The sequence below is a fragment of the Salvelinus fontinalis genome, chromosome 2 (assembly GCF_029448725.1).
Source record: "Salvelinus fontinalis isolate EN_2023a chromosome 2, ASM2944872v1, whole genome shotgun sequence".
Lineage (NCBI taxonomy): Eukaryota > Metazoa > Chordata > Actinopteri > Salmoniformes > Salmonidae > Salvelinus > Salvelinus fontinalis.
The window spans coordinates 77,302,007-77,319,060 of NC_074666.1; the positions used below are offsets into that span (position 1 = coordinate 77,302,007).

Sequence of the window (17,054 nt, forward strand, 5' to 3'; positions counted from 1 at the left end):
AACAAATTGTGCATTTCACACTTTACCCTGGCACAGTGCACACAGTGATTTTGTTAGTGCTTCAACACAGTGGTCCTGTGGGGTTCCATAACCAGCAACACTCTAATTAACAATTCTGCTGAGGCACTCAACAACCCAGATCTCTCTTCAACCCAGACTATGAGAGCCAATGAACCTGGTCATGCTGTAGAATGTGGTGACATGAGGTACAAGTTGAGACAATAGTACAAAGATATTATGATTTAGTCAGTAAAGAGTGAGCATTCTCAAGCGGCCGTGTGTATAATCAGGCCATTTAAGCTCTTCTCTTACCCCGTATGGCCTGCTCCAGAGTGGCTGGGTCCTCTACTGTGTGAAGCATCCCTGTACGGAAAACAAAGTCAAATAAAGTCAGAGATAAAGCAAGGCTTTGTTTGATTGTGTGTGTGTGCGTGTGTATCTTTCTTACCCAGTAAAGATGCTGTGAAATGCAGACAGACCCTGTGGTCCTGTAGTAGCAGCTCCTTCAGAGCCCCAGGACAGCTCTTCAGGACCCCACTGATCCCTGACAGCGCCACAGACTTTCTCACAAACTATTGAAGGGCAAGAGATGTCATTATAATAATAATATATTTTATTTGCGCCTTTCAAGATACCCTGGACACTCACAGAGTAAAACAAATGATGGATCCATAGGGGTAGCCAAGTGCATATAAGGGTTGATGGCAGCTCATGTCATGTTAGTTGTTGTAGCAGAAACACCAATATGTGGTTAATTAAACATGTTCAATATTTAGATATCATACCGCAACGTTGTTGCTTTCCATCATCTCAATGACACAAGCGACGCAGATCATCAAGCCGCACCGGCCCGGGTGACCCATGCGAACACGAACAGACCATTTTGGATCGTGCCTGAAGTGAATCTTTTCATAAATCACGTCTACACTCGTCATTTTACCCTCAAAATCAATGCAGACCAGAATTGTTTGTTTTATTGTGTAACTGATCATATTTCAATGTATTGTAACCCACCTTCTTGCCTGTCCTACCCCGGTTGCTCGCTAACTTTAGCTTAGCTAGCTGACTGTCATCAGAGATAATTTGCTAGTTTTATTCAAACTGACAGATAATGGGTCAAAATGAATAGGTTAACGTTGTCTTAAATAACTAACTGCCGCTAAATAATGTTATTACAAACAATGCGATCAAGTCTAGCCAAGTAGCTAGAGAAGTCAGAGATTGAACCTTCTCTAAAGAAAGTCATGTAGCTAACTAGCTACTGATGTTCGCGGCAAAACTGTGACAGCAAGGCTCATTTCGGTCTCAACCAATGAAATCACTTCATTGATATTTGAACTAAAACAAGTCAAAGAAATAAATATATAAATAATAAAAAATAAATAATGGTTATATCTAACTCTAACCAATAAGTGTATTATGCCCTTGATATATAGCCAACAGAAGCTCTGCATTCGATGGCTAGCCTGGTTTGAGGCTTGGAGAAAGTCTGCATATGCCACAGAAAAGGGTATCTTTATTTCAAGCCGAATTTGAACCTGCGATCAAAAACAAGTGCACTGCCTGTGGCAGTCTTGAGGCCAGGAATAAAATAGTTTTTTTGGCCAACACAAGCCCACTGCACTGCTGGTGGCCTGTCATAATGGCAGGCTCAGCCGCACGTAACTCCCTGGATCAGAGCGAGTCAGTGATCTGAATTCTGTCAAGGTGTTGGAAGGGTGGGGGGAAGAGGGGGGTTGGACCTACAACAAAATCATAATCTCTAATTTGCTTTGATCTGAGTGCTCTGATCTGCACAGGCCAAGGTCTCAGAAGCTGGGGGTCTGCATTTCTTCAGATGTTCATATCATCATTCATCTTTATACATAGGGGCCGTGGGCTGTTGCTCTGAATCATGTCACAGTGTGTGTCTCAGTCTGTGTGATGCTCAGCTTCCTGTCGAAATGACAGACAAGACTGACGTTGCTTAGAGACACCATAGGTCTGTGACCACCAGCCAAAAAAGACTGAGTGACTAATGTGGAGGCAAAAATAAGAGACTTCAGAACGTAATACATGGATAGTTCTGTAGAACAGGTGCACAATAACATTTTATCATTGCATTAGCTACTTATTTCACATTTTGTAATAGGCTTGCATTTGCCAATTAGGTTATTGATGCAAAGTAACTGACGAATCTATTAATATTAGCCTATTGATATGGAGCCACTACTTTATCTACCTTTATCTATCTAGCTGTATAATAATGTGAATTCTGAATTGGTCCGTGAATGTAAGCCTCAGCATGTGTGAATGAGAGAGAGACAAAGAGAGAGAGATGGGAGGGGCGCGAGGTACCAAATTGCATGTTGAGCGTCCGGAGCAGGTTCGCTTGACCGTGAGAAGTGAAAATTCATGAAAGTGGATTAACCGCACTGAGAGGGATGAGTGAATTCCGATTGCTATCGTAACTTTAGGATTTTATTATTGACTTTTAATTGACGCTTTCGTTGTGATTGTGGTGTAATATGTGACAAGGGGGAAGCAGGAGCTTAAATCTACGGAAGGTATTGTCTTGTATACTTTTAATCTAACATATTTACCTGCCTAATAATTCATAATACAACAGACAACCCGGTTGTTACAGAAGCCATGCTATTCGAGTGGATTATTGCAATAGTGTATAAAATGTTCTTTATTTTTAAACTAATTTGTAATTTGACACTGTTTGTAAATTCGTTTGTATTCGATGTGCATGCTGAATATGATGTTGTGCATTTTATTCTAGTTGGACCATTTTCTAAACCTTCATTAACTCAAACAACTGTGTATTTATTACATTGGCATAACTGTTGCATTTGTGCTTTGGCTGCTGTCAGATGCTTGTGTAATGTTTCAGGAATGTTTTATTCATTATCTGTATGTATACAAAATCTTCCAACGTTTCCTTATTTGGTTCACGCAATTATTGCGTTTCTTTCGAGTAACAGCATCACTTCCTGGTGCCAGGTATGAGTCATAGGATATTTCTGTATAGACTTACTGTGAAACATTGCTTTGTTTGTTATCAAGTAAATGCTTAGGCCTACAAAAAAGCCACAACAGAATGGAATACATTTATAATAATTACATAATCTGCATACAAATATGTTAATGCTATTTCATTGAAGCATCAATATCAACTCAAATTTCTGAATGTCAATTCTTGTTTACATGAAGCCTTTTGGTCCAGTGATTGGCATCTGTTGGCACCTCCATACAGCATAGACACTAATCCCTTCACTAAACCAGTTTCACAGATACAGATCGGCACTTTCCATAAGAGATAAAATGCGCCATGAATAAACAATAGAACTGAATCTACCAATAACAGTGAGGAGGTCTCACCCTTATCTTTTCCCTATGCATGAAAAGGCAGTGCAGGTGGTAAGAAGGAGTGAAGGATAGTTATGTCACAAGTGGGCATATAAAAGGTACAGAATGCCAGCTGGGGACACCAGGCGCCTTCGTGGCCACAGGAAAGTGCCACAGTACCAGTACAAGCTAAGGGAGTATTCACTTTCTCTAGGAGACACCACGTAGTTAGTCAGAACATGACCATACAGACATGAAGATTGAATGTGGCTTTCATTTCCATTAGAATGAGGGATGAGGGGAAATGGGTGAGGGAAAAGGAGTGATGACAGAGAGATGGAGTCAGGGCATCTCTTGCCAGGGATGTATTTTGTGTCTGAATAACACTATGATGTAGATGGAAGTAAGTAGGAAGCTGAGCAGTTGAAAAAGGCAGGAGAGGGAGAGAGAGAGAGAGAGGAAGGAAGGATTGAAGAGAATGTAGTGACTGAGGAGAGAAAATAAAAGTGAAAGAGAGCATTTTGGTCAAAGCAACAAAAAGGTCTCAGGGGGCTTTCGGAAGGAAAGTGGGCAGCTGGATTATGAAGACAGTGAACGGTTCAGGATACAATGCTGCTGGTTTTTCCTGTCTGAAAAGAGGTGAAGAAGAATAGACAATTATCCATCACTAATGTAAGACACGATAAAGGCAAATGTGAGGGCAGATAAATGGTTCTATGTGTATGACATGTTTGATCTCAGGAGCACTCAGTGTAATAGCTTTAACCGTGCACTCTGTAGACTTCCATTCCTCAGTTAATTAGATTGATGGTGAGATTGCTTTGTGCAGAGACTCCATTGAGTAGGAAGAAAAGCCACAAGGCATTCGACTAGAAAGTGGGAACAAAGGGGAGAAGAGTGAGATATTCTAACTTCTGTGAGACATTTTCCATCTGCTCTGCTCAGGCATTGTAACTTTTATTCACTTATCCACCCACACGCAGTGCTGCTCAACTCAACCCAGGCTCCCCTAAGTAGTGATACATTTCTGCAACCTTTTACCAGCTGGTAAGATGACAGTAAGACTGACATTGTTCTGTTTTTTGTTTTTTTAATCTATTTTTCCCTTCCTCATCTTATTCCTACTGTATCACTCCATTCTAGTCCTCTAATGCACCTCTTCCTGATTCACACCCCCTTCATCCTCCCTTCTTCCCCCTCTCCCTCCCCTGTGTACCATTCCTCTTTTCCCTCTGTCTTTCTGTGACCATCACCATCATCCATCCACCTTCTTCTCTTTTGTTCCAATCTCGTTCCCTGTAACTCCTGTATCCTGCTGTGCACACTCTCTACCAATTGTGTGTGTGCCATCTATTGTATGTCTGTGTCGGTGAAAAACCCGCCACAGCGGCGGCGCTCTCTGGGTCCCGTTTTGCCTAAACGCATCTACAGAAACCTGTCGGTCAGGCTGAGGGGCGGAGAGTCCTCTTTTGCCGGGGAGACAGACATGCCGAAATATCCATGCAAGGCCACTCACACAGTAAGACATCCTGAGAGAAAGTGAATTTTGCATCCAGTTTGGGTGTTTTATCTTTGAGAATTGTTGTTCCATACTATCATCTAAAGTAACATTTTCTTCCTGCATTTTTCTGCCATGCCCATGACATTGTACCCTCTTACCCTGTATCCCTCCATGTGCCTGTTTCTCACTCAATCCCCCTCTCCTTCCCCTGTGTTAGTATAAGAACCTGTGGGAGGCAGTGGAGAATGAGGACACCCTGGCGGTGCAGAGCCTGCTATTCAGGGACAGAGTGTGTGGCGGAGGAGGAGGACAGGATAAAGAGAAGAAAGAGAAGGACTGGGAAAGAGAGAGGGAGAAAGGTGTAAACAGAGTGAGTGAGCAGGGCCTGGTACCTCTGGACGTGGCTGCTCTAACCCAGAACTCCCCTCTGCTGCACGTGTTGACAAAGGCAGGAGCCAGACACAACCCCGTCTGTGAGTCTTACACAGTGACGTAGATTGAATCAGTGCAATCAAGAGATGGTCAAGAAACAGTTGTACACATTTCACACAAACAATGGATCATCCAGTACATTAAGACATTATTATTTTGGGGGTAGTGACTACTAGTGAGTGATGTTTAAATGTTATGTTTACAGATATAATTCCTGTCACCCTTTCCCTCTATCTTGTTCCCACACTGTGTTAACAATGCTAAACCTTTATATTATCTCTCCCCCCCACTCTCTATTCCCTCCCTCCCTCCCTCCCTTTCTCTCAGTGTGTCTTCCAGCGGAGTGGTTGTGCAAGCTGGATGCCCTGGTGATGTTGGCCGACAGGCAGGTGGAGGACAGGAGTGAGGAGTTACTGGGTGGAGCAGGGGCGGGGCCACATGTGCAGACCGACATACAGAGGCAGCTCCACCTCTGGACTCTGCGGCAGCAGCTGTACTGCAGGATGAGGGAGAGCTTCCACCGCACAGGTCAGAGGCTAGGGGTCAGGGGTGATGAAGGACAAATATGATGCACTCAAGCCAGTCTCATTGATTCGTTTATGTTATGTACTTTTTGCTCCATGTCTGTGTTTACTGTCGGCGTGTCTCTCCATCTCTCTGTGTCCTCTAGACCTCCCTGGCCCTCCAAGTGGTGTGTCACTGTTTGTGACCAGTGCCTCTTCCCTGTTTGTGTCCATTCGAGAGCCAACCGGTATCGCCACTGGATTGATCACACGCTACAGAGGTGGGGTTCTACTACTCCATCTCTAATCACTATTGCAATTACCACTCAGTCCTCAATATCATAGATACATTCGTGTCTCTCTTCCTGTCACCTCCTACAGTGGAATGGAGCACCTCTGCCAACTTCAAGAGCATGCTTGGCTCAGCCCAGGTGATCGACACTAAGACCCCAGTCCACAGCATCACAGGACTCACGACAGTAAGACACACACGACTCCGGTCACATCTCCTGAACCAGAACACCCTGAGGCTAGGAGGCACTCAACCTCAACTGTCTCAGTTACCTGCAGAAAGGAACAACTACAATGTAAAGTTATTTGCCCTGGTCTGCCTGTTTGTAAGGTTAAGTCATGATGATAATGTCTTAATGTCATAATGTCTTAGGGAATGCACTACTTTGTGAGAGTGACCGCCTACAACGTGAAGGGATGGGGCCCGGCTCAGAGCTCCAGCCCAGTCAGTGCTTCCCCCTCCAGTGAGTAAATAGAACTGCAGACAGACAAAAGAGCGTTCTGATATTCTATATTATCATCAATGCTCTGTGTAGACGTTGCCCCTAATCACAGATCAAGAATCAGCTCCCCAAATACCAACCATTTGAAGGAAACAGCTGACCTTGGATCATATGACTCCACAATGAATATCAGTGAACACTGGTGGCCTGTGTCTCCCTCTGCAGGCTGGAGGGAGTGTATGGGAGTGAAAACTCCAAGCAGGAACAAGGAGGCTCTAGCCAGGAGACTGTTGGAGCAGACCAGAGAGCCACACTACAAGGGATACTGTATAGGTAGTGTATTCTTGAACCATAACGTAGATACAGCATCTCAGTTCCGCCTCTCATACAAGGGGAATGAATATACTATTCAAATGATTTGTGTAAGATAAACATCCGTGTACATTCAATACCTGTATAATACATGAGAAAGTAAACAGTATCAGTCACTCAAAATAATACTCTGGCTCTTTCACATGGTCCTCCATGTCTGAATGTCTCATTCCTTTGTCCTGTGGCCCATAGAGAGCTCCAAGCCCCAGAGCCCCAGTAAGCGCCTCTCTATGTCTCGCAGCCTGAAGCTGCTCTTCCAGTCAGCCACCAAGTTTGTCCGTCTCCTACAGAGGTGAGATAGCAATGCTCCTCACCCAACAACTCTGTATCTCTGCCACTAACATCTCCCATGGTTACATTTAGAGAAAGATCCCACGCTGTCTCTGTTCCCTCAGTACATCCCTTACTCTTCAAACAAGTGTTTCAGTCCCTTTCTGCTCTCCCTTTATTGCACCTACCTCTCTGTTCATTTTCTTCTGTCTTCCCTCGTTAGGATGAACCTCATCTGTTCTTCCTCTTTGTCTCATTGTTAGGGGTGTATACCTGGCAACTGTGTTCTACAGAAAGGAAAACATCCTGGTCACAGCAGATGACCAGCTCCCATTGGTGGAGATCCAGTGCTGCTCCACCTCCATCTCTCAGGACTTCCTTTGGTTTGCCAAGGTTAGCTGTCAATCTAATTTAATACATTGGTAGGTATACCTGTGTGAAATATATGTTCCAAATTTACATAGTCTATTTTCTATCTTTCTATCCCTCTCTCTTTTTCCTACAGTTGTCCTGTGCGTGGCAACAGGTGCCCTGGCTCCAGCAGGCCCTCTCCTCCGCTCTCTCCTCCTCTTCATCACTACTTCAGAACAGGCACAATATCTTGCAGGCTGTAGCACAACTACAGGTGAAAAAAAGGATAATGTACACTGATAGGTCACTGTACATGGCCTTCTCATCAATCAGGCACCTAGCAAAGATGAAGAGACAACATTTTCTGTGAGCTTTCTCTTCCACTGCCTGTTTCTCGTTGACTTTCCTTTTCACTCTTTATTTTTATTCTAATATTTCATACTTTTCTCCCTCTCTCCTTCCCTGCCTCTCTCTGCAGTCCTCTCTGGGAACAGTAGACTTGGGGCAGGTGTACTATGAGCCTCTGAAGGACAGGCAGGGTAACGTCCTGCTGGTGACAGTGAAGGATTGTGCGGCCCACACAAAACCCCCGGACGTCCCTCTCCACTGGGTCCCCCTGGCCTGGCTGGAGAAGAACCGGAGCAGGACCCCTCTACTCCCAGAGCCTACTGCCATGGACACTCTCACAGAGCAGCTCAAGGTGACCCTTCCTGGCTGGGACACTGTGTGTTCGTGTTTATATACAGTAGTTAGGCTTCTTATTGTGCTAATGCAACAATGCCTTTCTCTGTGTCCCTCACCAGGAGAAGCTGTCCTTCCACAGACAAAGTGTCCAGTGGGCCCAGTCTGGCCTGTACGTGGGCATCTTGAAGCTGTGCAGCACAGTGGAGCAGATCAGGGTTCTAGTGCCCCAGAGGCTGCCCAACCTGCTATGCCACGCCAGAGTACGCCACAATCCCCATGTGTCCCGGTAACACAGCTAACATACTACCACTGAGCTTACCACTGAGTTCAGTATTCACTACCACGTACAGACTGACTTTTAAACTGTTCTGACCTGGTATAGCTGATGATGAAATGGTATACTGTATAATACTTAGAATGACGTGTGTCCTCAGTGTTTGTCTAGTGTTTTTAAGGATTACTGACTGGTCAGATGAGATCATTGCTAAGGATAGTTCCTTGTGATGTGTCTTGGGCTGCATTTTTGTTTTAGCGATGAATGGGCGTGGTTACAAAGCCACAACATGTTAACAGCCAATGAGGACACAGAGAATGAGGATGAGACCTCGATGGACAGCTCTGGGCTGGGGGACTTTGTGAGGTCACTCAGGGCCGCTGTCACTCTCTTGTTGACAAAGCTCAACATCCCCCTCTACAGGGTAACCATGGTTTCACTTACTCTCCAACTCACATGCTTTTCGATCTCATTTAAATGATATACTGTATCATGTAATACACCTATCTTACCTCCTCTTGTTTTCTCTCTCTATTCTTTTATTTTTGCTTTTTCTCTCTCTCGATATTCTTCACCTCTTGTCCTCATCCTCTGATCATCACTTCTTTCACCTTGCTCTCCTCTCCTACAGGCATATCAGTACGGTGTGTACACTCGGGAGCTGCTGCAGTTTGGGGATAAGATGTCCATGCTGCTCCTGCTGCCACCCAGTGAAGACTTCAGTTCTAGCTACTGGCCCCTAGTGGGCACCAAGGAGCCAGGCCTCACAATGCCACTGCAGATCTTTGAACTGGGTATGTATTGGTGCCAGGGTTGGGTTTAAGTTTCAAGTATTTATTGTCACGTGCACAAGTACAGTGAAATGCCTTTCTTGTTTGCTCTTTCCCAACAATGCAGTAATCAATATCAGTAGTACTATAAAAAAAAGTTATAAGAAGTGAAGTAGAACAAAAACACAGAAATAGAAATAAGAAGAATATGAGAAAGTAAGTAAGCTATATACAGGATCAGTTCCAGGGTCAGTGCCAATACCTTATTTACAATGTGCAGGGATACTGGAGTCGGAGGGTTAGATATGTATAGGGGTAAGGTGACTAGGCATCGGGATTTATGATAAATAGAGTAGCAGCAGTGTATTTGATGATTGTATGTGAGTGTGTGTGCGTGTGTGTAGAGTTAGTATGAATGTATGTGCGTGTTATGTGTGTGTGTGCTTGCCTTGCGGAAGTAGAGAGAACAGTCTATGGGGTGGCTGGAGTCTTTAACAATTTTCTGGGCCTTCCTTTTACACCGCCTGATATAGAGGTCCTTGGTGGCAGGGAGCTCAGCCCCAGTGATGTTCTGGGCTGTCCACACCACCCTTTGTAGTGCCATGTGATCGAGGTCAGTGCAGTTGCCATACCAAGCAGTGATGCAGCCAGTCAAGATGCTCTCAATGGTGCAGTTGTAGAACTTTTTGATGATTTCAACCTCCTGAGGAGCAAGAGGCTCTGTCGTATCTTTTTCACGACTGTTTGTGTGTGTGTGGACCATTTTAAGTCCTTAGTGATTTGGACACCGGGGAACTTAAAGATCTCGACCTGCTACACTGCAGGCTTGTCTCGATGTGGATGAGGCCGTGCTCGCCCCCCGTTTCCTGTAGTCCACGATTAGCTCCTTGGTCTTATTGACATTGAGGGAAAGGTTCATGGACAACATAGAGAATATAAGACGTGTCATGCCATTTATGTTTTTGCTCAGAGTAAACTGTCAGTGGTGGTGAGCTTAGATTTTTCTCTTTATTTTCTGTCTAATCCCCACGTCTCACAGTGCACTTCTGGACGTACGAGCAAGACTTCCTGTCTCAGTACTGTCAGGTCTGGGTTCGGTTGGAGCTGGACGCCCATCTGTCCCAGCAGGCTTTGCGAGAAGCTCTGGACACGAAGGAGGTGCAGGAGGCCAGAGACCGCCTTGGTCACATAACTCAGCTCTCACAGGTAGACTACCCATAGAGAGTAATGAAATAGATATCAAAGGAGGACAGTATGTGTGTATGAGAGGGAATGAGCCCCCTTGCCTCTCTGTCCCTTTGCCCTGTTTAGAGTCTTGAGGTGGTGTGGCGTGAGGCCCGGTGGATCATGGATGTCCTGCAGTGTGTCCGCTCTAAACAGTGGGTGGGGGCGGTGCCTCTGGGCCTGGTCATGGGAGGAGACCCACCTGCCTGCCCAGACGATGAGGAGGATGACAGGCCTACCACCAGAGTCTGGCCCCAGAGCATACTCTCTCAAAAGAAAATATCAGGTGACTTGTTAATGTAGTAGATATAGTAAATTCATTATTCATTGTCTTTGATGGGGTGAGAAGCTTGATATTCAGTCACTTCCGTTGTCTGTTTGATGTAACTAACTCTCCTTTCTGTTGGCCCTCTCCTCCCACTGCCTCTAGAGAGCATTACATGTACTGTTACAGACGTTGGTGTCAGCAGTGGGATCTCTAAGCCAATATGTATCTCGGGGGTCCATGAAAAGGCTGTGGTTTTATTTGAGGGGTCTAGCAAAGGGGGGTACCCCGTGGACCTCAGTGCCCAACAGCCGGCGTTCAACAGCCTGGACCAGTCAGGAGTTGGATTTGACAGTGTGGCCCAATCAGAAGTGGTATATCATAACATTATGGCCCAATCAGAAGTGGCAGATCATGACATTGTGAACCTGCCAGCTGCCTACAGTGGAGAACTGGAGTATCCTCACAGTTTTGTCAGTGATGTGATCCCGCCTCTACCAGAGCTGGACATCATCTTCCCCACACTGAGTCTGATAGATGAAGAGAGGGAGGAGGACCCTGTACCTGGGAGGATGGATATGCTTGACAGTTTAAGTCTTGGAGTCTGTGAAAGCGAGGCTTTCTTTGGACTAAACTCTGACTTGATGAGTGGACCTAAGGGTTGCTCTCTCTCTGATGTGCATCATGATACGAACTCACTGACAGCAGGCCTTAGTTTAGGAGACAGAACCTGTGCAGATACACTGTTCTCAGGTCATTTAGATGGGCTGGCCACATCTGCCCCTCTTCCCATTGTGAGGACCACACCTGCCCTGAGCTGGGATTTACCTACAGAGAACACTATGATACATGCTGGCAACAGGGGGGGCAGCATGCCAGCCAGGAGCCAGGTTGAGTGGGTGAACTCCTCTAACCAGGCATCCTGATGTATCCAGATATTTTTATAACTCAACGTTACACCCAAATACATTGTACTTAATCATCGTGCCTCTCGAAGAATTTGACAACCAATTCTCAACAAATTCCTAATATACCGTCAGTGCCTTTAAGCGAGTGTGGCAAACGGTGGGATATTCATGGTTGTTTTCTCATCACATTATCTTACTCTCTGTAGTTGTTTCAGTGGTGATATAAAGGGCCTGTCTCCAAGAGACCTGCTAGACATGCTCTGTGCTTCTGTACGCGAGATGTCTCCCTGTTGCAACTTGTATTAAATTTAATTGATTTATGATTGTCTATATCCAACAACTGCTATTCTCTTTTGTTCAATGTAAAATACTCTTTACCGTATTGTACTCTATTAACCTGTTGCACTTTTGTCCTTTTAACACACAACTAGCTAGTTTACAGTAAAATCCGTTGAATGGTTTATCTTTATGAAATTACCAAATCAAATATTTTCAGCTGTATTTGTGTTGTTCAACATTATATTTCTAAGACAAAAGTTAGTTATCTTTTTTTACATTTTCCTTTTCAGAAACGTATGTGTATTTGAGAAGGTTACACAGGCCAACTGGGTATTAAGGTGAAGATATGTGTGAGGATATCAATTCAAAATGCCAATATTAAAGATCCAATGCAGCCATTTTTATCTCAATATCAAATAATTTCTGGGTAACAATTAAGTACCTTACTGTGATTTTTTTTTCAAGTAAAATAGTCAAATAATAAACAAAAATAGCTTTTTAACGAAGAGCAATTTCTCAAGCAAGAATTTTGCTCGGACTGTCTGGGAGTGGTCTGAGTGGGAAGAGGAAAAAGGAAAATAAGATGTTATTGGCAGAGATGTTTGGAACTCTCTTTCTTATTGGTCTATTAACTAATTTAACACACAGTGATGTCAACATGGAAGGCCAAAACTCCATCCCACCAAAACAGGCAGAAATTTCAGGCGATCTTTTCAAACAACTCATACATTAAAAGTGCATCGTCATAATTTTCACAGTATAATTCCAATGTCACCATGTGGAAATATACACTCAGTGCTCAGTTTATTAGGTACACCCATCTAGTACTGGGTCGGACCCACCTTTGCTTCCAGAAAAGTCTGAATTCGTTGGGGCATGGAAACGTTGCTCAATTGGTATCATGGGACCTAACGTGTGCCAGGAAAACATTCCCCACACCATTACACCAATGGTGTATGGCATCAGGCACGATGGTGCCATGGACTTATTCTGCTTATGCCAAATCCTGACTCTGCCATCAGCATGACTGTCCAGTGTTGTTGATCGTGTGCTCACTGGAACCGCTTCCTCTTATTTTTAGCTGATAGGAGTGGAACCCGTGTGGTCGTCTGCTGCAATAGCCCATCCGTGTCAAGGGCCGACGAGTTGTGCGTTCCGAGATGTCGTTCTGCACACCACTGTTGTACTGCGCCATTATTTGTCTGTTTGTGGACTGCCTGTTAGGTTGCACGATTCTTGCCATTCTCTTTCGATCTCTCTCATCAACGAGCTGTTTTCGCCCACAGAACTACCGCTGACCGCATGTTATTTTTGTTGCACCATTCTCGGTAAACCATAGACACTGTTGTGTGTGAAAAGCCCAGGAGGCCGGCCGTTTCTGAGATACTTGATCCGGCCGCCTGGCACCGACAATCATACGACGCTCAAAATCGCTTAGGTCACTGGTTTTGCCCATTCTAACGTTCAATCGAACAGTAACTGGATGCCTTGATGCCTGTCTGCCTGCTTTATATAACATTGACTGTATGTTTGTTTTACTCCATGTGTAACTATGTGTTGTTGTATGTGTCGAACTGCTTTGCTTTATCTTGGCCAGGTCGCAATTGTAAATGAGAACGTGTTCTCAATTTGCCTACCTGGTTAAATAAAGGTGAAATAAATAAATAAAAAAGCCACGGCCACATGACTCACTGTCTGTATGAGCTAACAATTTTCGTGAACAGGGTGCAAACTGGCCACTGAGTGTATATAAAACACAGGTAAATCATATTTTTGACTGCACTGGGCCTTTAAGTAGGGTGAATTCAGAGTAAGTGGAACAGTTTTTGTCTCATGTAACCTCTTTCGGCATCTATCCAACATGTTAACCCAACACTATCCAACATATTAGCCCAACACATGATACATGTCTAAAATCCTCAAGACCTTGCCTAATCACACAAAAAAACTACTGTCAATGTCACATTCACAGGAGGCATGACACACCCATTTGTGTGCACTGAGTCAAAACAATGTTTTCAGTTCGCATTTGGCAACCTGGGACAGCAGGTTAGAAAAACTGGGACACCATTATTATAGTCCTAATTGTACCCCAATGACAATTCAATAAAACTTGTGTGTGATTGTGTGTGATTATTTTAAGAAACATCTGAGGATTTCAGAAATGTATCATGTGTTAGGCTGCTGCTGCTTGCTGTTTATTATCTATGCATAGTTACTTTACCCCTACCTACATGTGCAAATTACCTCAACTAACCTGTGCCCCGCACACTGATTCGGTACTGGCATATAGCCTCGTTATTGTTATTTTATTGTATTACTTTTTATTTTATTTTTTACTTTGGTTTATTTAGTAAATGTTTTCTTAACTCTATTTCTTGAACTCCATTGTTGGTTAGAGCCTGTAAGTAAGCATTTCACGGTAAGGTCTACCTACACCTGTTGTATTCGGCACATGTGACAAATACAATTTGATTTGATTTGATTTATGGTTGGTAAAGTGGGACTAAAGAAAATACTGAATTACAACCTTTAAAGATAATATTGGCAACTTTTTATGTATTATGATCTACCAGTACATAGTATGCACTAGTGGTGTGCGGGTCAGCTGTTTGTTCACCAATACCCACCCGCAATTGTTAATATAAACCCATCCCCAACCGCGGGACTATACACTGAGTATACAAAACATTAAGAACACCTGCTCTTTCCATGACATACTGACCAGGTGAATCCAGGTGAAAGCTATGATCCCTTATTGATGATTGATGTCACTTGTTAAATCCACTTCAATCAGAGTAGATGAAGGGGAGGAGACAGGTTACAGAAGGATTTTTAAGCCTTGAGACAATTAAGACATGAATTGTGTATTTGTGCCATTCAGAGGGGAATGGGAAAGTCAAAAAATGTAAGTGCCTACAAAAATGTAGGTGCCAGGTGCACCGGTTTGGGTCAAGAACTGCAACCCTGCTGGTTTTTAATGCTCAGCAGTTTCCCTTGTGTTTCCCTTTTAATGCTCAGCAGTTTCCCTTGTTTCCCAAGAAGGGTCCACCATCCAAAGGACATCCAGCCAACTTAACACAACTTTGGGAAGCATTGGAGACAACATGGGCCAGCATCCCTGTGGAACGCTTTCAACCCCTTGTAGAGACCATGCCCCAATGAATTGAGGCTGTTCTGAGGTAGGCCAACAGTTCCCTTAAAGTGCCATAGGCCTATTTGAAGTCCCCATCTTGTGACTGTCAAATTTGTTTAGTGCCTCACAATCATTACACACAACATAGCCGGCCCTGGTATCATCCTCTTTTACCACTTCACTAAATCTTTACCAAAGGTTACTTTTCTGGCTCTCCCTTCTCTTTATTTTCAACTCTCCATTTCACAGCTTTTATTTTATTGAATTAAACTCTGACATTGTCCTTTTTGCCTCCATGGATCGACTTTAAAATGTGCTGCCTGTTCCCAAAAGCACTTGACGATTGGCGTGTAGGCTATTGGGCGCGTGTACTGTTAGGCCCTAAAACTTCAATGTAGCCTATAGATATAAATAGCAAATGAATTATACATTTATGGATTTTATAAGCTACTGTTTTCTCTTTATTCAAACCGCCTAAATCTGCCCGCCTTACAGATATAACCTCGGGGACGGCAGGTTATTTTTTTTCTTTTGTAAAAGTTTTATTGTTGCATTTCCTTTAAAACAGCTCATATATTTTTGCACACAATCTTATACACATTAAAATTGCATAAAAGCATAAAACACAGAATTTGAATATTACATTTAAATTAGTTAAAAAGTACATGTTGTTAAAAACAATAGAAACAACCATGAATAAAAGTACTTTTTCTTGTAAAAAACATCCAACTCTGTAAAAGCCATTTAAAATGTGTACAAATTATTTAACAAAGGTAAAACATTTTTAAGACATGAAAAACATGTTAAAAAGTCACTTTGTTAAAAGACTGTCTTCAGTCCTTTGTACAGGAACGGGGTGAGTCCTAATCAAACTCGCCTCCTCAATTACTGTCCTGTCCGTCGGGGCCCAGAGGAAATTCCTCCCCTAGGCGCATCGCCCTTGTAACGGCTTTCCTTTCCTCTTCATCCGAACAGGAGGAGCAGGGATTGAACCAAAATGCAGCGTTCGAATTCGACATAATATTTATTTACCAAAATGGAAAACACGACAACACTTTAACAAACTACAAAACAATAAACGACGTAGACAGACCTGGACGACGAACTTACATGAAACACGAAGAACGCATGAACAGGGAAACTGACTACATAAAAGAACGAACATACAAACAAACCGAAAACAGTCCCGTGTGGGGCAACGACATACATAGACACAGGAGACAACCACCCACAACGAACACTGTGAAAACACCTACCTTAATATGACTCTCAATCAGAGGAAATGATAACCACCTGCCTCTAATTGAGAGCCATATCAGGTCACCCTTTAAACCAACATAGAAACAGAAAACATAGACTGCCCACCCAAACTCACGTCCTGACCAACTAACACATACAAAAACTAACAGAAAACAGGTCAGGAACGTGACAGCCCTAGGGTAATAGGCAGGGCTGTCAGGCCGTGGCTGCCGGGACCTTGGGTGTTGTGTAGGACCATTCGCCTGGGGTCGACGCCCCCTTTCTTCTGTACCACCCCAGGGCTTTCGTGACTACCATGGCCACGGCCTGGGGGGTGGTCTCTCGTTTCGCTACCAGCAGGTTGCGGGAGGACCACAGTGCAGCCTTCAGACACGTGAGGGTGGGCCAGAGCTTAGTGAAGGCCTTCGGCCCACCCCATACAGCACGAGCTGGGGCGTTAGGTCCTCCACTGCTGGCAGACACGGGGAGATCAGGGGGCCTGCTTCCTTCCACAGGTCCCTGGCGGCTCTGCACTCCCAGAGCAAGTGCCCCACCGACTCATCTTGGCCGCAGCCTGGTCGGAGGCATGCGAGTGTCCTCGCCATGCCCCGGGAGTGCATAACGGCCCTGACCGGGAGGATCTCATGGGCGACCATCCAGGAGAGGTCCCAGTGCCGGTTCAGCAGGGCAGAATGGGCCATGTTGCGCCAAACCGTTGTGGGCTCGCCTGTAGCAAGCCCGGGCACTGGACACACAGGTTCCCGCTCCTGCACAAGAGA

The 17,054-nt window shown here is 44.3% G+C and overlaps 1 protein-coding gene across 3 annotated transcripts; it reads left to right on the plus strand.

Moving 5' to 3' along the window:
- The first annotated feature begins 2,303 nt into the window (after positions 1–2,303).
- Positions 2,304–14,023, plus strand: LOC129826999 (ankyrin repeat and fibronectin type-III domain-containing protein 1-like). 3 transcript variants are annotated; one of them, XM_055887917.1, is made up of 18 exons: positions 2,304–2,546; positions 4,477–4,852; positions 5,052–5,307; positions 5,594–5,794; positions 5,937–6,050; positions 6,151–6,248; positions 6,434–6,524; positions 6,729–6,836; positions 7,068–7,167; positions 7,409–7,538; positions 7,651–7,770; positions 7,975–8,196; positions 8,300–8,466; positions 8,713–8,878; positions 9,086–9,248; positions 10,264–10,430; positions 10,536–10,734; positions 10,879–14,023. In XM_055887917.1, exons 2-18 carry the CDS (start codon positions 4,691–4,693, stop codon positions 11,637–11,639), a joined length of 3,225 nt encoding a protein of 1,074 aa, XP_055743892.1. In that variant the 5' UTR covers positions 2,304–2,546; positions 4,477–4,690; the 3' UTR covers positions 11,640–14,023. The 3 variants fall into 3 exon arrangements, with proteins under 3 accessions (XP_055743892.1, XP_055743894.1, XP_055743893.1); XM_055887919.1 differs by lacking the exons at positions 4,477–4,852; positions 5,052–5,307; XM_055887918.1 differs by lacking the exons at positions 2,304–2,546; positions 4,477–4,852 and having other exon boundaries at positions 5,117–5,204.
- Positions 14,024–17,054: the final 3,031 nt, after the last annotated feature.

Coding starts and splice junctions, on each gene's coding strand:
- LOC129826999 (XM_055887917.1), top strand. CDS start 4,691: ATGTCTGTGTCGGTGAAAAACCCGCCACAGCGGCGGCGCTCTCTGGGT. Junction 4,853..5,051: donor CATGCAAGGCCACTCACACA/GTAAGACATCCT, acceptor CCCCTGTGTTAG/TATAAGAACCTGTGGGAGGC. Junction 5,308..5,593: donor AGCCAGACACAACCCCGTCT/GTGAGTCTTACA, acceptor CCTTTCTCTCAG/TGTGTCTTCCAGCGGAGTGG.